This window comes from Crotalus tigris, unplaced genomic scaffold (assembly GCF_016545835.1).
Source record: "Crotalus tigris isolate CLP2741 ecotype Arizona unplaced genomic scaffold, ASM1654583v1 scf7180000018371.15429387391:27106975, whole genome shotgun sequence".
NCBI classification, from domain to species: domain Eukaryota; kingdom Metazoa; phylum Chordata; class Lepidosauria; order Squamata; family Viperidae; genus Crotalus; species Crotalus tigris.
Genome location: NW_024096970.1, coordinates 12,943,496 through 12,966,502, shown reverse-complemented (window position 1 = coordinate 12,966,502; position 23,007 = coordinate 12,943,496). Strand labels below are relative to the sequence as shown.

Sequence of the window (23,007 nt, the reverse complement as noted above, 5' to 3'; positions counted from 1 at the left end):
TATCTCTGCTAATCCTAGTACTAATATCCATTTCAAAAAATAAACAGTACAAATCCTTAATAATAAGCAAAATAAAAAAGTATGGATGTAAACTGATTTAATCTCTATAACAATGTAACTGGACACCACGGACTGGGGTAGGCCATTTTTATATTTTCAGTGGCATTTTACACATTTGCAGGAAACTCAGTATAGTTTTAGACAACTATATGTATTTATTTGGATTAAAGCAGGCATATCAAACTGCCGGCCTGCGGGCCGGATGCGTCATGCTGAAACTGCGCCCGCCTCATTGCTGCCAACGGAAAAAAAGTCCCGATACATCGCGTGACATCACAAGTTTGACATGCCTGGATTAAAGGATCCATTTTATACAGACTTTTATTTTAATCTTTGATTTTGTGGCTGTAGTAATTTTATGTTGTCACAATCTTGCTGTAATTATTCTATTTTTCCAGACTGAAAAGACAATAATCTTTTGAATAAATATAACAAGTTTCATATTAGATCTGATCAACATTTTGTTTCGAAGTCAATCTCCAATATTGTGTATTGAACTACATTTTGAATACACACACTGAAAATGTAGTGATAACCCTGAAAGTAACTTCAACAGCTATAGTTTATATGTTTATTTCTCCTCAGTATGTAGCAACTGAAATTGTTCCATTGTATTACAATGTAAAATCTAAACAAATGAAATCTCTGACAGCCCTCAATATGCTATTTACTTAATACACATGAGTCCTCGGTTAATGACTTCCCTATTTAACAATCGTTTGAATTTAGGACAATGCTCAAACAACTGTCACCACATCCTTTATTCATATATAACTTTGCTCGTGACCTTCACAGTTGCCTTATGACAAGCAAAGTAAATTTGAAAGCTGGCACAAAGACACAAGTTGTGGTGATGTGACATTGCGTTTAACGACCACAGAGGATTCGCTTAATGACCACAGTGGAAATGACATCAGGAGTTGGATGTGGTCACTTCACGTTTCCCTTAATGCCTATCCCAATTGTGGTTGTTAAGTGAGGACTATCTATTTAGTCTTCCTTTCTTCCTTCACATTTTTTTAATGTTCCAAGTGATATGTACAGAGAAGTTTTATTTTGATATCTGATTTCTTTGTAGCATTTTCAGAACATATTGAATTATTCGATACTGGAAAGCAAGCACCATATATCGCAAGAAGTGAATGCCAAATTCAACCCCAAAATTTCGGTTGCTAAGCAAGATAGTTGTTAAGGGAATTTTGCCCCATTTTACAACCTTTCTTGCTACAGTTGTTAAGTGAATCACTGCAATTGTTAAGTTAGTAACAGGGTTGTTAAGTGAATCTGGCTTCCCCATTGACTTTGCAGAAGGTTGCAAAAAGTGATCACATGACTCTGGGTCACTGCAACCATCATAAATATTAATCTGTTGCCAAATATCTGAATTTTGATCACATAACCATGGGGATGCTGCAATGATCATTAAGTGTGGAAAATGGTCATTAAGTTTCTTTTTTCACTGCCATTGTAACTTTGAATGGTCACTAAACAAATGTTTGTAAGTCAAGGACTACCTGTAATATATATTTTATCTTCCTAAACTAATCAAATAACAGTAATGGTGAGTGCAATCATGAAATAAAGAGACAAGTGCTACTTGACGGAAGGACCATAACAACTGTAGACAATTCCTGAGTGCAGTAACATCATATTGACAACAAATGTATGATCAAATCCTTGGTTTTCCAAGCTGTAATATAACGTATGTCCTACCAGAAAAGCTGAACAAAGAAAAATTGATGTCTTTTAACTGAGGTGTTGAATAAAATTGATAAAATTGGATAAAATTGAGAATGCAGTAGTTTGGATTGCAAACTTTCCCTACTCCAGATAAATATTTTACATGAAATTAAACCAAGTGATTCATTGATGCACTAAAAAGCTAAAGCTTCAATACTTTGGACATATAATGCAATGACAAGAGTCACTAGGAGAAGATCCTGGTATTTGGAAAGGGCTAACAAAAAGGCAGTTGAAAAATAAGTTGCTAGAAGAAAGTAGATATTACCAGGGATAGTACAAGTAAGAGCTTATGAAAATTCAAAAAAAGCAGCCACCAACAGACAATCTTGGCAGATGATATCTACTGGGGCACGAAGAGTAGAAAGCAACTGAATATATAACATGACATTTGACTGTGTTTGCTGCTCTGTTTGGACAATGGCCAAGGCCAGGAACACTGGCTGAATATATTGCAAGTTAGCCAATCTTTTACACAAGTTCAGACTTACTCGTTATTAGCTGAATCATGGTTTACTTAACTAACTTAATTTCCTGGACTTGCATGGACACTGAACCATAATGAACATGGGATGGGCACTCACAACACACCAGGTCACTGTTTCTCAACCTTGGCCCCTTGAAGATGGGTGGACTTCAACTCCCAGCAAAGTTGCATTGGGCTAAAATGGCATTGGTTAATTTGTGTTTCAAATCAACAAAATTAGATTCCACCTTAACAATATCCTCCATTCGTGTTTTGATCCTGAATGCCACAAAATCAGGTAAAGCGTCCAGCTCAGTATTCTTAACTGGTCCAACATTAATCCTTTGCATTAAAGGAAAAGAAATATTAGAATTTCCAACAATAAATTTGTTATATGAAAAGCAACAGAAAAATATACTGACACTTTAAAGAATAATTTATTGATACAGAAACTCTGATAGACATACGTCCAGTTCATCAACTGCATGAAGAGAAGCGACAAATGAATGATGGTGAATGCATTTAGTAATATGCAACAAATATTTGCCACAAAAAGGGGCGGCAAGGTGGCTCAACAGTTAAGATGCTGGGCTTGTTGGCCTGAAAGCTGGCAGCTTTGAAACCCAAGAGCCACACAACATGCTGAGTTTATTTATTTATTTATGAGACTTATATACTGCTTTAAGTGCAAGCACTCTCTAAGCGGTGTACACCAGTAAGCAATGTATATATATATATATTTACATTGCCCCCAACAATCTGGGTCCTAATTTTACCTACCCCGGAAGGATGGAAGGCTGAGTCAACCTTGAGCCGGTGAGATTTGAACCGCTGACCTGCTGAACACAGTCAGCTAAAGTGGCCTGCAGTACTGCACTCTAACTGCTGCGCCACCTCCCCTCCTTGCCCCAGTTCCTGCCAATCTAGCAGCTCAAAAGCATACAAATGCAAGTGGATAAATAGGTACCACTTTGGTGCAAAGGTAACAGCACCCTGTGACATCAAGCTGGAATGTCTGCAGAAATGTCCTCGAACAGTGCTGGCTCAATGTCCTTGAAATGGAGATGAGCACTGACCCCTTTGGTTGGCCACAATTAGCGGAGTAAAATCCGCAGGGACTCCTTTGCCTAATTTACTTGCCACAAAAGAAATGAGATTTTGCAAAAGGAAAGAACTTGTTCTGATATTATTAAATCTTAAAAATATGCCAAAAACATTTCTGAAAACTCAGTTTCAGATGAGCCCTTAATGCTGAGTTGAAAAGTCCTCAGCAACTTATGGCTGTGCAAACGATTAAGGAAGTGATGGAATATGTAGAGGAAAAGCTGTGTTTTTTCCCCGGCTTTGTTCTGCCTCTACCACTGGATGTAAAACTCAACTGAGTCAGCTGAGAGCAATGTCCCTAAGAAAAAGCTTCCCATCCTCTACATTTCAGTACCCAGAAACACCTTTCTTTGATTCAATAAGGAAATCTAACACTACTTCGGAAGAGAAAGTTCATGATCATCTTCAAAGGCACTTTTCAAATCTGGCTGACAAAGTGGCTTCTTAATTCAGACATGGCAGTTTGCTAATTTACTAAAGTAAAGCAGAAGAAGAAAGACTCCCATTTGCAAGACAATAACAGAATAACAGAGTTGGAAGGGATCTTGGACGTTTTCTGGTCTAACCCCCTGCTCAGGCAGGAAACCTATACCATTTCAGACAAATCTCTTCTTAAACACCTCCAGCGTTGGAGCACCCACAACTTCTAGAGGCAAGTTGTTCCACTGATTAATTGTTCTGACTATTAAAGAAAATTCTCCTTAGTTCTAGGTTGCTCCTCTCCTTGATTAGTTTCCATCCTTTGCTTCTTATCTTGCCTGAAGATGCTTTGGAAAATGCTTTGATCCTCTCTTCTTTGTTGCAGCCCCTTAGAATTTGGAACTTTGCTATCATATCACCCCTAGTCCTTTTTTTCATTACTTTATTTCATTCAATTCTGATAAGGAAAATATCACAAATATGTTGAGGGATCTCAGATACTATATTTTCATCCATAAAGTAAAACAAACACAAAATGACATTCAAGCAAGATGCAATTGCTTGTTTATCTGCAATTAAAAAAAATAGTGATTGATTTAAGAGTAATGAGTTGTGACAACAGGTTGTTTTCCCCCACTGATGTTCTACTAGTTATCATCCAGACATATTCCCCATGTGTTCAGTTGCCAGAGTGTAATTATACCATATCATAAATAGCAACCATTCATTCTCTTGCACTCTGCCACAGTCACAAACACAAATATATTTGATAGCAACATCTTGACCCCAACTTTCAGGGTAAGTGATCTGTCTGGATAGTACTTCCAATGAACTTCTGTGATGAGGTTATTCTCCATCATTAGCATCGATGATGTATTTTGCTAATTTTACCATACACACTTTTGCCAAATATTGCATTTATAAAAAAAATATTGCTGGCTAATACTGTGTTTATAAAAAGTATAATATGGTAACTATTTCAGCATTGTAGTTACTACTTTTGAAATGACTAGATTCTATTAATTCCTTCTCTGTTTTCACAGAGAAAAATGTAAATTATGTACAAAATCTGTTCTGCCTACATTCTTAGGATTTAAACAGAATAATCCTGTCAGATAGAACACAAGAAATCCATCAGTTGTGTGTACAGATCAAATTATTAAACCAGCTGTCCTCAGAATAACTTGAAAAAATGCATAAGCCTTATACAAATTCCCTAGTATTTGATACACTGACAATTAATTAATTAAAGTTTATATCCTTACAGAATGCCATCCTACCTTTTTTTCTGCTAAATTGTTTTTCCAAAGAACTCAAATAAATTGATAATCCTACCCAAAGCATTCAAAAACAGTGGTAGGTAAATTGAACTAGCTCAAGCAAAGCATCTCTCCTTAAAATTGAATTTTTAAAAATATTTTAATGAACATTTTTTAAATGATATATATCTTTTTTATCTATACATTCTAGAATTATCTAAATAACACAAAAGGAATGTATAAATGTAATGGATTTCCATATTCATAAATGACTAAAGATGCTTGATAGTGATAAAGAAGATGTAGTATATAACCATGCTCTTTTGTAATTGAAGCTTTGCTCAAACAAACTTGAATTTCTTGATTTTGTTGACAGTCTATTACTGGAATTCTGCGGTTCTTCAGATATTGTTGAACAACAACATGCATAGGAGGACACAAGCCTTTCTACAGGCAACTTGGGGAGTAATTACTAATGAAACTAGAAATATTTTAAAGGTATTGCTCAAATGATGCACCTCTAGTAACAAGATTCTGTTGATTGACAAATTTATTACTGGATAGTTCATAGGAGATATGCATTCTCCAAAAACTGTTTGGGCATGATCCTCAAATTATTTTTTCTCTTTCTTATGATCACTACTTTTCTGAAGACAAGCTGTTCAGTGAGATTTAATAATAAATAAATAATTGTAGCACAACGACAGTAAAAGGCATGGGCTGAAGCTTGTGTCACTCTAGTAGTAACACAGTTTATGGATATATGTGTGGTGAATAGAGTGACAAAATCAACAGTTTGGGGGATAAGATGGTTATCATGCATACGGTAGAGTGCACAATTATTTTTAAAATAAAAAAGGCTCCTTTGCATTAAAAGCAAAGTTATTTGGAGTTTAGTATTATGAGCCTTAATATTAATTATTACATTATTATTTTATTAAATTATTTTGGTCGCTACAATATAAAAAAGATGTTGAGATTCTAGAAAGAGTGCAAAGAAGAGCAACAATTTTGATTAAGGGACTGAAAGCTAAAATATAAGAATGGTTGTAGGAATTGGGTATATCTAGTCTAGTGAAAAGAAGGATCAGAGATAACATGATAGCAGCATTCCAACATCTAAGGGGCTGCCACAAAGAAGAGGGGTTCAACCAATTCTCCAAAGAACCTAAAGGCAGGACAAGAATAGTAGAATAACAGGCAGGAAACCCAATACCATTTCAGACAAATGGTTGTCCAATCTCGTCTTAAAAACTTCCAGTGTTGGAGCATTCACAACTTCTGGAGGCAGCTTGTTCCACTGATTAATTGTTGTAATAGTCAGGACATTTCTCCTTAGTTCTAGGCTGCTTCTCTTCTTGATTAGTTTCTATCCATCACTTCTTATCCTGTCTTCAGGTGCTTTGCAGAATAGGTTGAACCCCACTTCTTTGTGGCAGTCCCTCAAATATTGGAACACTGCTATCTTGTCACCCTGGTCCTCCTTTTCATTAAACTAGACATACCCAATCCCAGCAATTGTTCTTTATATGTTTTAGCCTCCAGTCCGCTAATCATCTTTGTTGCTCTTCTCTGCATTCTTTCTAGAGTTTCAACATTTTTTTTATATTGTGGCAGCCAAAACTGGATGAAGCAATAGATGGAAACTGACCAAGGAGAGAATCATCCTAGAACTAAGGAGAAGTTTCCTGACAGAACAATTAATCAGTGGAACAACTTGCCTCAAGAGGTGTGTGTGCTCCAACACCAAAAAGTTTTAAGAAGAGATTGGACAACCATTTATCTGAAAATATTATAGTTTCCTGCTTGAGCATGGAGTCGGACTAAGAGATCTCCAAGGTCCCTTCCAACTTTGTTATTCTGTTAAAGAACCTCATTTTTATCTTTAATATGACCTGTAGAAAAACATGATAGGCAATAAATCCTTATGGTTAGTGATCTACTCTTTATTGGGAACTTTCTATCAATGTGGGATACACACTCAACTTATGCATAACTTTTGTTAGCTTAGAGGACAGAACTACTGGGCATAATTTTATACCAAAAAGTATCCCATTCAGCACATATACAAACACAAACCCTTCCTTCATCTCCCTTATAAATTGAGCTGCATCCTAACAGCTTCTGATGTGGGTAATAAACTCGTAAACCAGTTGCCTTTCCATTTCTGCATCCTGTTTTCTTCATCCCTCTCTTCTTATGCGGATCCTGGCAATTTTCTTGAACCTCTGTGTTTTCTCTCTGATATCTGCCATTCCTTATCTCTTGCTGATTATTTCCTCTGGCACGGATGCCTCCCACACTTTGCTCTTCCGTCTACCATCTGCTGCTTCATTTCTCCACAGTCTGTTTTCTGGTCCTCAAAGTGTCTCCATCAGCCTTCTCCAGTTAAGTGTTCACCTCTCTATGTGTGATGGATTATAAACTCTATCTCTCCCCAGGAGGGAACCCAGCTGGGGAAAATGTTTACACTCCCCTGGTCCATTTTGGTTTTGAAATATATCAAGGCAGGGAGTTTTTTTGAGAGAGAATTCATCTTTGATCATCTAATAAAATATTTCCCCCCCTTCTTTATCTTTTATCCCCAGCCCCATCAAAAAGATCTATGTACGTACGTTTTGCTAAAGACTGGAGATTACTCTGAATTGGTGAATTGAACAATATATGCTTGTTGCTTCTCCCTAGCAGTCATGCAAAGAATTTTGGTGCAACTTGACACTCTCTTTGCACCTGATTGGAACCCTGTATGAATGTCTCTAGCTCACTCCCACATTTCATCCGAGTCTGTAACAAAATACAGATATGGCTTGAATGTCTGCCAGTTCTTTTCTTTCCATCTACTTTTTGCTGTGTTTGCCATTTTTTCTTGACAGAATCCAGAATCGAAAAGCCTGAATTGATCTAATAAAAAGGTATTGTTTCAATGTGGATCTTTATTTTATTCTGTAGTGTTTTCCCCTACTTCTTCTATGAAATAATTAACCCTTTTGATCCAGCTGAAGTTAAGAACTGGTGTAGGGAGTGATTCCTAGTTTGTGCAGTTTGCTTTTCTTTCACCTGTTACAGTACAAGTAGTCCTCAACTTATGACCAGTACCTTAGCAAATGTTCAAATTTATGATGAACCTCCCAGAGCTACTTATGACCCAAAGTTCCGACAGTGCCCCTCTCTCCCATGATCATATTTTGGGCATTTGGCAACAGGCTTGCATTTACAACCGTTTGCGGTGTCCCATGATCATGTGACTATGATTTATGACAATTTTTTGCTAGAAATTGGTGTTTACATCTGTTCAGCAAAAATTGCTCACTGGGTACAATGGGTATGCTTAACAACTGCCATGTTTGCCTAAGGAATGCCACAAAAAGGTCACAAAATTGGACGTTGTCTCATGGTGACCCATTCAGTCTTTCTTATGACCTACGACTGAAATTTCAGGCTCAATTACAGTCGTAATTTGTACTACAGCACAAATGCCTTTGAGGTTGGTATTACAATTTATCCTTCTTTGAAAGATGGGAAGAGAATGATCAATTTTTTATGAACTGATCTTTGTTTCTGAAGTAGTACATGCACTGTTCATTAAATTTCACTCCAATTTTTTTTTAAAAATAGGATGTTAATCAAATAACAAAAAGTTGTCCATAACAAATATAAAACATAATATATGTGAATAAAATGTATTGTATTTCAAACTTTCCTTGAACAGTAAATAATAAATTTCTCCTTGCCCTTAAAAAGAAGTACCAAAGTAGTATTTGTAGTTCTGGATTTAATTATGCCCAGTATAACCTGCATATTTTCTCAGTAATAAATCCCATTACATTTGATGGAACGTTTTCCTACGTAATTAACCTAAATGATAGGTAGACAGTTAAATGAATTTGCCCATTTTATGATCTTTCTTGCCACAGTTAAGTGAATCATTGCAGTTAAGTTAGTAACAAGTTGTTAAGTTAGTAACACAGTTGTTAAGTGAATCTGGCTTCCCCATTGACTTTGCTTGTCAGAAAGTTGCAAAAGGGGATTACATAACCCTGGGACACTATGACGGTCATAAATACGAGTCAGTTGCCAAGCGTCTAAATTCTGATCACATGACCATGGGGATGCTGCAACAGTCGTAAGTGTGAAAAATGGTCATAAGTCACTTTTTTCAGTGCCGTTGTAACTTAGAATGGTTACTAAATGAACTGTTGTAAGTCGAGGACTACCTATAAAATAGAAGAAAAATAAAAATGCATATCAGCCAGGCACAATTTAACTTATCTTCTGTACAATTAGGAGACAAGGTAAGTAGGGGGTTATTGTTTTTACTCTTTTTATATTGGGTTTTTTATTTTTTGTAAGCTGCCAAGATTCACTGAAAGCGAGTGGGCAGCCATATAAATTCTCCAAATAAATAAATAGACCCATGCTCAGGGCCCCAGGCTCAAGCAGGGATGGGGGTCAATCTAATCCCAGGGGGACGGATGTTTCAAAGGGCAGGAGCCGCAGCAGAAAAGGGTCTCCTTCAAAGCATTGCCAGCTGATACTCCCTAGTTCAGGGGTAGGCAACCTCGGCTCTTTTATGACTCGTGGACTTCAACTCCCAGAATTCCCGAGCCAGCTATGCTGGCTCGGGAATTCTGGGAGTTGAAGTCCACGAGTCATAAAAGAGCCGAGGTTGCCTACCCCTGCCTAGTTGATGGTATCCCCCCCCAAAATTGGGAAGACAATTTCCCCAATACATTGGGTTTTTTGTGCTGGTTTTGTCTTCTTAACATGGTTTTTATTCTGCACATCCTCCTGAGTCTTTTTGAATTGGTGACCTTACAAATCAAATGAATTATTATTTTTATCTGCAGTGTACTAATCCTTCCACAGTTAGCTCTCTGATCAGACTCACTTGCAGTCTTTAAATCTCCATTAAAGCTGCCAGGACATTCCAAACCAACTTGTACATAACATACAGACAGAACACAACAAAAGACAGAAAAGCAAAGGAATATTAAAATCCTGCTAGAAGGGAAAAATAGAAGTCCTATTTGAATATATTCTTATGATACAGCCTGAACAGCTGCAAGATTGGAATTTAGACTGTCAACATACTAGACCATTTGAAGGAAGGCTTGTTAATTAATACACCATCAGTTTGCTTTGAGTTCAAAAATGGTAGGATACAATTTTTGAATTGTTCAGTGACTGCTAGAGGCAAAAGAACTAGCTAGATGAAACATCCAAAAGGTCAGGCATTTCCATGCAAAGCAGCTGCAGCAATATTATTCAATTTCTGTCTGTCTACAAATGACCAAGAATAAGCTACCAGGGAGAAAGCAAGCAACAGCTGCAGGACTTTCATCTCAGAAAACAAGAAAATTCCATTTTAACTATTACATGACCATTATACCACTCTAACATTAATTGCAGCTGTTCCCAATGTGTTGCTAGTCTTAATTCAAGGTATTGATCAGGGGTCTTCAAACTTGGTCCTTTTATGACTTGTGGACTTCAATTCCCAGAATTCCTCAGCCACAAATCATAAAAGGGCCAAGTTTGAAGACCCCTGGTATTGATTCTTGTTTAGAAATCTTAAACCTGGAATCACCACGTGCTATTCATGGAAATCAAAGTGCCTGTGAATACAGCCCTTAGGCTTTCACTTAAACCTTGTTTTGGAAATATTTGTATCCCACCACAACCATACAACTCTTGATGGTGTATAACATAAAATTTACAGAGCAAAATAGGTAGTATAAAATATACAAGACAACCCATATTTTCAAAATTTAAAATGTGCCTAGTGCCAAAATAATTGGAGACTCCCGCATAAATTATTTGAGGCTTAAAAGACATCCATTTCGCTTCTAAATATATTTTGCTAAAGATTCTGAACCACTCACTTTTGTAGGTGGCCCCTGATATGCTAAAAAGTCTGGGACAGTCTGTAAACTATTAAAATTGCATGTTTCTACTTTAAAAAAATATACATAAGCTGTAGTATAGGGATTTGACATAATTTTAAAAGCAAACTTATTCAATATATCCCCCAAACTAGGAGAAAAACCTGAAAATCTTGATTCCACCCCATATCCATATGGTGCTTTAAATGCTAGCTCAGTGCGAATTGGCATGTAACTGCTGCATTCCAAAGTACCTTGTCATATTTTCCTGATAACATGCTCAATATTACTGGCATTAATATCCTTTAGTGTAGGATGTCTTGTGCAATTCAGTTTTCAGAGTTTTCTGTTTTCAAGATCTGTTAAATTGTTTATCTCTTCACAACTGCATTCATACTGTGAGTCATGCAATTACCCTGTGTCTCTCTCTCTTATTCAACTACCTGTCACCAGGTGAATATGTTGATTTAAGCATTTGCAATCTCTAGAACTAACAATATCAATTTAATGAATGTTTTCCCCTTCTCTGACTAATAGGTGAAGTCTATTTTCACCTATTCTTCATGTACTAAATCTTTGAAAGCAAAGAAATCAACACATAGCCAATGTAGAACAACTTATGATTCTGATGCTTGGAAGATAACTATTAGTTTTTAGCCAGTATCCATCAGGATTTGATCCTCTCACATTCAGCATCTCTAAGTATCTCTAACGGCTTGTTTTTTAATTTTGAGCCAAGATATGAAAGCAAAGATAAGATTTATACACTGTACTAAGTTGTATTTAGTTTAATGTTAAGTTTGTTGTAAAAAGCCCTCTCCAGTTTATTCCAAGGTCTAGAATTTGTTTTAACTTGGTTGAGATTGCCAAACTCTCTTGATATATTACAATAAGCCATGAATCATTATTTACCTACCACAATGGGTTCATTCAACATGCTAAGCCAAAACTAAGCAAACCACATCATGGCTTAATATGATGTGTGCTACCAACCACTCTGACTGAAAAATCTGATTCATGGTTTACAGTAAGTGTGCACACATTTGGATTCCGTAAAGATCCTGATCATAGTTAATTTTGTTACATTTTAGCTTTCATGGAAACTATTTATAAACTCAAAGGCTTTCTTAGAAATTAATTGCTAATTGTCTGTAATTTTAAGGGACAAATCCGCATGAATGAATGCTATAACAACAAATACAAATCCCTACATTTTACATACAGTAGTCTCCAATCTGCAAGCCCAATTGGGACAGGAACTGTCACTAAGCAATAAGGTTAAGTAAGTTGCATTCTGTTTTACTACCTTTTTATCACAGTCATTAAGAAAATCATGTGGACATTAAGCAAATCCAACTTTCCCCATTGACTTTGCTTGTTGAAAGCCCCAAACAGCAATCATGGTACCCCCACAATCCTGCAACCATCCTAAATAAATGCAAGTGGCTGTGCTCCAGAATTTTAATCAAGTGACCCCAGGGACACTGTGACGGTCATATGTGAGGACCAATCGTAAGTCACTCTTTTTTAGCACCATCATAACTTTGGTCAGATGTTGAGGACTGCCTGTATTCATTATAAAATTCAAGCAAGGAGCTTTGCTATTTCTGGTGAAATCTCTCCTAATCATAAACATTTCCTGGTCAGTAAAATAAGTTTATTGTTATTTCATACTTCAAAATCCACATTCTATGAGGTCAGGAAAAAAGCGGAGACTATCTGAAAACCAAGAAATATAAAAATATTGAGATATAAGCCTAATCTTGGATGGAGATCATCAGAAATGCCTTATAAGAAACTGGTTTCTCTATATACCGTACTTTTTTTTTAAGGAGATCCGTTTATCTGCAAAACATAGCTTTTGTGTTTTTTCCAAAACTATTTAGAATCTTGTCAAGGCTAAGCTATCAAGAAGAGTCAAGGTTTCATAAAAACATTCCAAGAGGAACCACTACACCCTGATAATATTGTGATATCACTTCCTGAAGCATTAGTAGCATTCTTAACCTTTTGGTTGGAAGTTACTTTTTGACCATACAAACAAGTAAATAATAGAAATATCAATGGCTTGGTGAAGCCATTTCCTCTTTGCAAAATAAGATGTAGTTCTCACACTTATATTGCTTGTTTTATTTACTTTAACCCCTTATTTTTCTTTAATATAGCCAAATACATAGACAAAATACTATCAAGTGAGTTATTACAGCATTACTATATACTCTGCTTACACAAAGCAGCGACATCCTATTCTAAGGAAACTGATTTTATGTATGGAATTAAGATATGCATTTGCTTTTAATTATTCCACAAGTGCAATATTTTACAAACTAACCTCACCAAAAAGACCCTGTTTTGCTCAGACGATCAGGCATAATACATTGTCTAAGGCTAAGCCACAACATGGGTAGTTTTGTTTTGCTACAGCATGATACATTAACCCAGCTATTGTAAACCATAATTTATGACTTAATGTGTTAAGCGGACCACAATATTTTCAACAAATCATGGCTGTGCATGATATCTAAACCAAGAAAGTGTGCTCTTGTGTTTATATCTTCAATCTTGATGGCAGAAAAAGAACTGAAAACGGTAGATATAAAATCATTATTATTGTTGTTATTGTTGTTATTATTATTTATTAAATTTATATCGCTGCACATCTCATTTTCCTGTACCTTTGAGTGGTGTAGATAATTCAAACAGAAGTCAAATCTTAATCTTCTACTATTAAAAATAATTTAAAAATTAAAAGGTACATTTATAGTACAACAATAAAAGAGGAAACTGCACTCTAACTATAGACAATATAACTATTTAACAGGTTCATACTTCCTTGGGATCCCCAAGTCCAATGGCACACCCAAGTTTTGATGGCTTTCTGGAAGGCCAGAAGGGTTGGAACCACTTCTGATGTTGTTCCAGAGGGCAGGGACCATGGCAGAAATTATTTGAGAAGCAACTTTCTTTTAAAAACCATCAGTAGAGCTAAGAAAGTCATAATAGCAAACTACGTACTCTGACTGTCATCACTTCTACAAGGGCATTTTGAAGAACAAATCTCTATCTGCTTTGATATTTATGAAAAAAATAAATTGAATCCTTTTGGCATTCTAGTTGGCAAGCTAGCTAAATAACCAACTCCAAATCTTAAAAAAAAAAAAAAAACCTGCCTACCTGGCATATAGCAAGAATCTCCCTTGAATATTAAATCTTGGCCACATTAATCCCTGGTTTGTTCAACAAGCCATAACAACCAGAGTCATACATAGTGCCAAACGATATAGGTAGCATTACACAACCTACTTTCAGGAACCATACAACATACTAAGACAAAATCACATAAACCATATTTAGAACCAAGCAATGAGTGCATTCTAAATGCCCCCTTGTTAACTTTTATATTGCTTATAATTAGAAAATCAGTAAGTATTTCTTAAAAGTAATATTAAAATTAAATAATGATATTAAGTAAAAGTTTATCACAATATGATTAAGTGCAAGAAAAATATTTCAATTTAATAGAATTGCATAGTGCTTCAGATTCAAAGGCACAAACATGAAACACCTATCTCTGAATCTTCTGAAAGCAGCTGAGTCTTTTTTACAGTTAAGTCCTGGGAAAAGTTATAAAAGTAATCCTCAATTTACAACTACAATTGGTATCAGAATTTCCATTGCTAAGCAAAGTGGTTGTTAAGTTAGTCATACCTAATGTTACAACCTTTTTGCTGTAATGGTTAAGTGATTCTGGCTTCCCCCATTGACTTTGTCAGAAGACAGCTAGGAAAGTCCCAAATAGCAATCTGCAATCGTAATAAATACATGGCAATTGACAAGCTCCATTTTGACCGTACAACCATAGGGTTGCTGTGGCAATCAAAAATATAAAGACAGGTTGTAAATCACTTTTTTCACAGCTGTTTTAACTTTGAACCGTAACTAAGTGAATAATTATTAATCAAGGATTACTTCTATTTAGTTTCAGGTAAACTGCAGAGAGTGCTATATTGTGCATCCCCGTGTGCTCTGAAGCACCTTTTCATTTTTGAATCTGAAGCACTACACAGCCCTACAATTTGGAAGAGAGAATTTTTAATGCATGATTTATATTGCTCCTACAAAACTGTTGTTCTATCCTTTAGTTGCTTATTCATAGAAAACAAGAAATACACTGAGTCTCGTTTGAGACCTGTGAATACTCCTTGTCATAAAAAAAAAAGATCACAAGTACTGGAAAGTCTTATAGCTTATTATTTACATATCTGTTTAACTAACAATTTGGGGAAAAGGCTTCAGCTCTGCCAGTGAATTTTTCAGAAAAATTAGCCAGTATAAAAATGACATTTCTTTCAAGGAGGAAATCAGACACTGACAAAAACAGATTATGTACATATTTAAAAAGAGAGAATTCATAATACATTCTACAATTATAACTAGGCGGAAGCTCTTCTCCACAAACTGTTCTCAATTCTATGCATAATTGAACATTCATTCATCTCACTTCTCCTACCTGTCTGATCAACTGCGTCATCCATCTTCACTTGCATTCTGTAAGTCACTTGCGTATTATGAAAGCAGTGTCATCTCTTTCCCAGCTCAAGCCTTCTACCAGGAAATGTGTTGTTAACTTTCCCAGCAGGTGAAGAAAACTACCAATGTTTGCATAAGTATTTAGCCTGACAATGATGACTCCCTTTCTAAAGCAGATTGTTCAGCATCATAAATATAACAGAATTGCATTTTTTAGAAACACTGCAAAATTAGTCTCTTGCAGCACATAAAAAAAGGCATTGTCATCCACAAAAAACACAACAAATTAATTGTGGCATTAGCTTTTAGAGGACATTATAATTTCAGCATGCATTTAGCACAATGTTTTTCAAACTTGGCAACTTTAAGATGTGTGGACTTCAACTCCCAGAATTCCCCAGTCACATCTTAAAGTTGGCAAATTTGAAAAACACTGATCTAGCCCCATCATGCTGTTACTATAATTTATATATGTCTTAGCTTTTCAGGAATCACTGTACTTCTCACTGGTTTTGCTTTTTATTTTACTTTTGTTTTCACCAGAATTACATGGAAGCAATTTTAAATTGATTTTGCAGTATAAGCAAGAATGCTGCCATAACAAATTTCAGATTCCTAACTTTAAGATAGGTATAAGCAGATGTTCTTAGATATATTGTTCATAAGTAATCAATATTCCAGTGCTTCTCAGTCTTTTGTCTAAGATCAAGTGTTCGTTTAATACTCCAGATTCCTATATAATGTAGCTATATAATACTAAAACTCTTTTGTATGTAACTTTTAACTGATGCAACCTAGGGCAACAATTTTTGAACCAAGGTGCCTCAAATGGGCTAATTTACACAAAGCATCCAAATTCTGAGAATCGTGTCTCCAATGGATTTAAATTTGTACTTGAAATTTACAAATTTGTGGTCACTTAAGTTTCCTCAGCTGCTGCCCAGAGGTTTAGTAGACTGGTCCCGCCCTAGTGAAGGCCAAATATAGGCCTGAGGAGGCCAGGTAGGCTGGTCCCACCATAGCCTGCCAGAGAGCAATCAGCTGCAGGCAAGTTGGCAGGAAGTTGGAAGATGCTCCTGTTCCCACTGCCTTTTTGCCTTTGGTTATTCCATTTCTCTATTTAGGTAAGGAAATATCTCTGAAATGATGACCCAACAGGGCATTAGTTGTATAGTTATTAATCTTCTAAGTAGCAGCCCCTTAGGGACAGAATGGAATATCCTTCAGTTCTGCCTAAGCAAAGAATTGGGAAGTGGTACAAAAGTTAGCATTCTGACAACTGCAGCTGAGATTTCAGATGCCATAGAATGGAGGAGGAGGAGGAGTAGAAGGAGAGGAAGAAGAGGAAGAAGAAGAGGAAGAAGAAGAAGACGAAGAAGAAGAAGAAGAAGAAGAAGAAGAAGAAGAAGAAGAAGAAGAAGAAGAAGAAGAAGAAGAAGAAGAAGAAGAAGAAGAAGAAGAAGAAGAAGAAGAAGAAGAATTTAGCTGAGTTTCAAGTGGCAAGAAGCAAAGATGTTACTGAGCTGAGCTTGAATTCTAACGAAAACATGAATGCATCTATGCATTTTTCTCAATTAAGGAAATAGTCTGCCTTTGCCTTCTTTCAATATGTTTTACAACAATGTTTTTTACCTTAAAATCCCAAGGTTTCTGTTGATCATAACACCAATCAAGGCAGCTTGGGAGGGAGGGAAGTGATATGGCTGACTTGAAAAGAGCTGAGCATGATCAGACTTGGTTTTATAAGCTGCCTAGTCTTTTTTTTTTTTTTTTTTGTGTTGGGTGCTCTTAACAAATCCAAAAGACAGATTTATACAACAACAACAATACCCACCACTAAATCTCACTATAGATTATAGATTACAGTCTATAGTGGGAATAACAAACAAACCAAAAGGCAATAATGGAACATTGTATTTTTCCCCCAAAATATAACCATTGAGAATTGAACTTAATTCAAAGGATTCTTATCTTTCGCTATAGGCATAGTATTTTTACTTAATAGGAACAAAGGGTCAAACTTCCGCTAGTGGAAAAACCAAGTGCATTCAAATATTTGCTCAAGGCATCTTTGTAATCTAAGGACAAATTACAATAATTCAACAAGGTATATCAGCATTACTGATTTACAATGGAAACAAGAAAACCTTGCCAGCTTTTTCATTTCAGACAGGGAGAGGGAGAAAGATCACAATACAATTTAAAGCTCTTCAAGTGGTTGAACTCTTCCAATCACATGCTTGGTTGCATTCCATGAAATTAAAATTCTGAAAGCTACTATCTATAACTGCACGCAGCATTCCACATTTAATAGCCTGGGGTGTTTCTAAATGGCTTACTGATCTGCAAGAAATACATTTTGGCTTGTGCTCCACTCTTTCTTGAAGGCTGCAACAAGCACACTCAAGCTAAGCAAGTTTTGTTTACCAGTTGATAGGCCTTTAGCAGCATTTCTGACTTCATATTTTTTAAATGAGCAAGGTCATGCCTTTTGGTATGAAGCTGTACAAGTTCTGGGACTATCTTATAATTATTGAAAGAGTAACATCTATAGCAGTGTGCGCTTCATGCAGATGTTACTAAGAGAATAACGTTAATTACTGTGGTTTTATTAAGACCTTCTTAGTAGATAGTTTTACAGATAAAATCTAAAATATTTAAGAGACTGGGTTCCCACAAATAGAAAATATGGTGAGGTAGCTGGGTTGAAAATTAATAAAGATAAAACCAAAATGTTAGTGAAAAATATTATTGAAAAACAAAACAAAAAAAAAGAACTGGTGGGAAAATTAGATATACAGATTGTAAAGAAGGTAAAATATTTAGGGATATTTAGGGACAGCAAGATGCACAACAATTAAAGAGGATAATTATCATAAATTGAAAAGACAAATTGAAGTAGATTTGGATAAATGGAAAAATGTACAACTATCATTAATGGGAAGGATTGCGATAATCAAAATGAATATATTACCACGATTATTGTTTTTGTTTTCAACAATACCAATAAGATTAGATAAGAAATATTTTGAGGGGCTTAATAAAATAATCTTGAAATATATTTGGCAGGGGAAAAAAGGCAAGGATTAATCTAAAAATATTACAAGATACAAGATTGAGAGGTGGGTTTGGGCTACCTAACTGGGAATTGTACTATCAGGCTGCAGCATTATCATGGATGAGAGAATGGATCTTACTGAGGAATACAAGATTATTGACATTAGAGGGACATGATTTACAGTTGGGATGGCATGCTTTCATATGGTATGGAAAAAACAGAATACATAGCTATTTCCAGAGATACCATATAAGGAATTCTTTATTTGTGGTCTGGGAGAAAGTAAAGAGAAAGCATTATTTGAAGATTCCAAATTGGCTCTCAACTATGGAAGCACTAATATACCCCAATATGTTTAACATGGGAAACATTATAAGATATAAAGACTTACTAACAGATATGGGGGAGTTGAAAACCAAAAAACAATTAGAGGAAAAAGGAATAAAGATGGATTGGTACATGAGAACGCGAATACAATCTAGATATGAAAAAGATGTTAAAATAGATGGTGTTAATTTGGGGACAACAGAGTTAGATGAAATACTCATAGGAACGGAAGAAAAATGGATTAAAAAATGTAGTTATCTATTACATATGGAGTTAGAGAAGGAACAAGTGAAAAAGACAATGATAAAATGGATTTTCGATACACAATTGAATTAGATAGATGGCAGCAACTATGGGAAAGAAACTATAAATTGACAATGGCGACTGCGTATAAAGAAAATATGTACAAAATGTTTTACAGATGGCACATGTCTCCAGAAAGATTAGCTAAAATGTTTAAGGACAGGTCTATGAAATGTTGGAAATGTCATCAGATACCAGGTTCCTTATACCATATGTGGTGGACGTGTGTAGAAGCTAAAACTTATTGGAATATAATTAGAACATGGATAGAAAAGATGATACAACAACGTATAGAACTAAGACCAGAAATATTCCTGTTGGGTATTCTACCAGGGAAATACAATAAAGAGAAAACATATTTAATTATTCATATAATTATGGCAGCCAGGATTGTGTTTGCACAAAATTGGAAAGCACTGAAAGCCCCCCCAGAGTGAGAGGTGATTGGGAAAATACTGGAATGTGCAGAAATGAATAGACTAACAATGACAATTAAAGATAAGACAGAATCAGACTACTATGAAATCTGGGGAACTTTTTATGATTGGCTGAAAAGAGATTATGGTTAAAAGATAGTTAACATCAATTTAGATGGAAGAAGAAGGAGCAGATAAGGAGGGAGACCCAGGCGACACAGTATTGAATAACTGGAGGTTGTATAAATATTTATAGAAGTATATATCGAGAAGGTTAGATAAATAGAAGTATTAATGTAAGAGAAAATTAATCTATCTGTATATAATACAAATAGTGAAATTTGGAGAGAGGAGTTGCTCGGACATTATCCCTGAATTGTATCTGAAGAGGGATGAGAGGGAAGAAAAGAGAGGAGAGAGAAAAGAGTAAAGAAGGGGAGAAGGAAGTAGGAAGGTTGGAGGAGAAGAGGAGAAGTGGGGAGAAAGGGAAGGAGAGTGGTGAAGGAAAGAGAAGAGGAGTCGAAGAAGAGGGAAGCAGGGAAGAGAAGAAAGGGAGAAAGAAGGTAGAGAAGAAGGAGTGTGGATACAGTGAAAGGGGAAATGGGCGAGCAACACCAAAAGTCATGTGTATGTGTTTGTTTCATTTTATTAAAAGTATCTTATATATGAATGTAAAAAGAATGTATGTTAACATATGATAAATATCATGGTATATGTATGGGGGAGAGTTTGGAAAAATAAAAAATTATTATATATATAAAAAAAGAGAGACTGGGTTCCCATACAGGATTATGCAATACCCTGCCTAACTATGCTCTGCTAAATAAGCCACAACTATCTGGGTTCATACCTAATGATAATCATAAGTGACAGTTTACCAACCACAATGCCTGAGTTAACACAATAGGCTACTTCACACAACATGGGAAGAGTTGCAACATTTATGAAGGAGTTCAATAAATTGTTCAAAAATAGTATTATTTTTGAGCAAATGTGTGCTAGACTTCAGAGTTAAACTTCCAACTGCAATCATAAAAATTCAGAGCATGTTAGTTGTTGGATTTATATCACATGACTTGCAATAAATCTGTAAGAACTGAGGACTAATCAAAAATCAGAATCAAAAACAACATTCCCCCCTCCCTCCCAACCCAGCTACAGTGTTTTCAGACCATTTTTCAGGAAGTGTCAGAGGGTGTACTTTTCTTTAGTTCAGTAGTAGTTTTCATGTAGAAGTGTTGTTCAAACTTGGCAAGTGTAAAATATATGGACTTCAACTGCCAGAATTCCTCAGACAGTGGGATTCTGGGAGTTGAAATCCACACATTTTAAAAGTTGCCAAATTGAAAAAGCACTGATGGAGAAGATTCAAAATGTAATTCTTTGCAAGATTGTGTCTTGGAATGCATGGGAAGCACCTCATTTTGAATTGTTAAAGCAGCCATATATTTACATCATATAAACTGGCATGGACAACAGTGGAGAGGATCAAGAACAGCTTCTGAAACAGCTACATGGCCCTAGAACAGGGGTAGGCAACCCAAAACACTCAAAGAGCCACTTGGACCCGTTTCCCACCAAAAACAAAACACTGGGAGCCGCAAAACCCTTTTGATATCTAAAATGAAGATAACATTGCATATATCCTTTTTTACCTTTATTATAGGTGTGTGTATGTGTATGTGTATGTGTGTGTGTGTATGTGTATGTGTATATGTGTATACACACACACACACATATACACATTAAAAATAAAAGTAAAAATATGACTCTTGGGAATATCCATACTATTAAAACAATGATCACCAAGAGAATGCTTTAAGAGAATAAAATTACATACACCACAGGTAAAAAAAGGATATATGCAGTGTTATTTTCATTTTGGATGTCAAAAGGGTCTCTCTCTCCCTCCCTCTCTATCTGCCCTTGGTCTGCCACTCCTCTTCCCCCACTCTCTCTCTCTCCCTCTCTCTCTCTTTCTCTCTCTCTCTTTCTCCCCCCCTCCTATCTGCTGCTCACCTGGCAAGCTTCAAGCTGTTGTCCAACAACCTCCGGGGTAGGCAACCTCGTCTCTTTTATGACTCATGGACTTCAACTCCCAGAATTCCTGAGTCAGCCTAGCTGGGCTAGCTAGCTCTCTCCTGCCCTTCCTGCTTCCTTCAGAGACGCAGCAAAGGGAGGAGCTCCGCCCAGAAAGCTTTTCAGCTCCTCGGAGAACACTGTGAGTGCACTCTCTTTTACACATACATACACACACACACACACACACACACAACACACACACACACACACACCCAGACACACACACAAACACACAGAGAGAGAAGCAGGGAAGTGCAATTGCCTCTCTCTGTCTCTGTCTCTCTCTGCAAAGGCAGAGGAGGCTGGGAGCCACAGGGGAAGGCTCAAAGAGCCACATGCGGCTCCGGAGCCGCAGGTTGCCGACCTGTGCCCTAGAAAATAGTGCAAGCTTGGAATATAAAACAGAGCTGCTTTAACATTCTGAAAGAAGATGCTTTATGCAAACTCTTCTTATTTATAAAGCACTTATCAGGATCAGAAAGAGTATAGAATGACATTCTGGAGTTGGTAAACAAAACAAAGGTTGGTAAAACAATCTTGGATTAGCTGGATCAAAGGCTTGATTTAGTAATAGGCAGATTCCTATGAAGAAGAATTAATCCTATGCAGTGAAGAGTGTTTCCCCTGATCACCGTTACTCAAAGGCATTTAGGAATTCAAAGGGATGTAGAACCCTCCTATAATTTGGGGGCAAGCAGTGGTAGTCCCAACTATATCAGCCTGGTACAAAACACAATGGCTTGGTTCACAACTCCAACATTATCCAAAGTCCTCAAATTGATGACTGTACTATACAAAGCCTGTATTCACATATGACATGAGGTAGCCTGAGTAATGTTGGTTTAGAATGCTGTATATCCCCTAGCATTGTGATTTACAAACTAGGGTTTATAACTATAGGCCAACTCATGACCTACAGGTTACGTACAGCTGTCAGTCCCATTTGGTTACTGCATCCTACATTGCCTCAATAGGCAAAATGTCAGATTTTCAGCGATGAATTTCTAGTAATGTTTTCATTGAAATGAAGCTTAAAAGGGATGCATGAAACCCCATTTTCATTTGGACTCTTAAGGCCTCCAGCAAACCTTGCAAAAAAGAAAAAGAAAGAGCCTAAGGTGAAAATATTTTGCTCTCCTTCTGGTGCAGTTAAGGACATGAAGACTTCACAGATCAACATCATAATTTTAAAGTGTGGCCCCTTGGCCCAAAAAATGCTTAGCTCTAGTTTATATATTCCTATGAAGTGTGACCAAATGAGTTGAAACCTACTCAACAAACTCTGATTAACAAATTGTATGATGATCGCCAAGTGTATGAAATGGCAATAGGACCACAGGACAAAAGTTATGGCCCAAAT

General features: G+C 36.3%; 1 protein-coding gene across 2 annotated transcripts in view; it reads right to left on the bottom strand.

Annotated features, from left to right (window-relative positions):
- LATS2 (large tumor suppressor kinase 2) overlaps positions 1-23,007 on the bottom strand; it is a 55,296-nt gene that overhangs the window by 20,026 nt on the left and 12,263 nt on the right. The window contains exon 1 of one of the 2 annotated variants that reach the window (XM_039351470.1): positions 15,442-15,681. The exons of the other annotated variant lie outside the window; for it this stretch is intronic. Coding sequence (XP_039207404.1) covers positions 15,442-15,462 — 21 coding nt within the window. The 5' untranslated portion in view covers positions 15,463-15,681. Of the gene's footprint in view, positions 1-15,441; positions 15,682-23,007 lie in introns of those variants that run through there. 2 annotated transcript variants of the gene reach the window in all.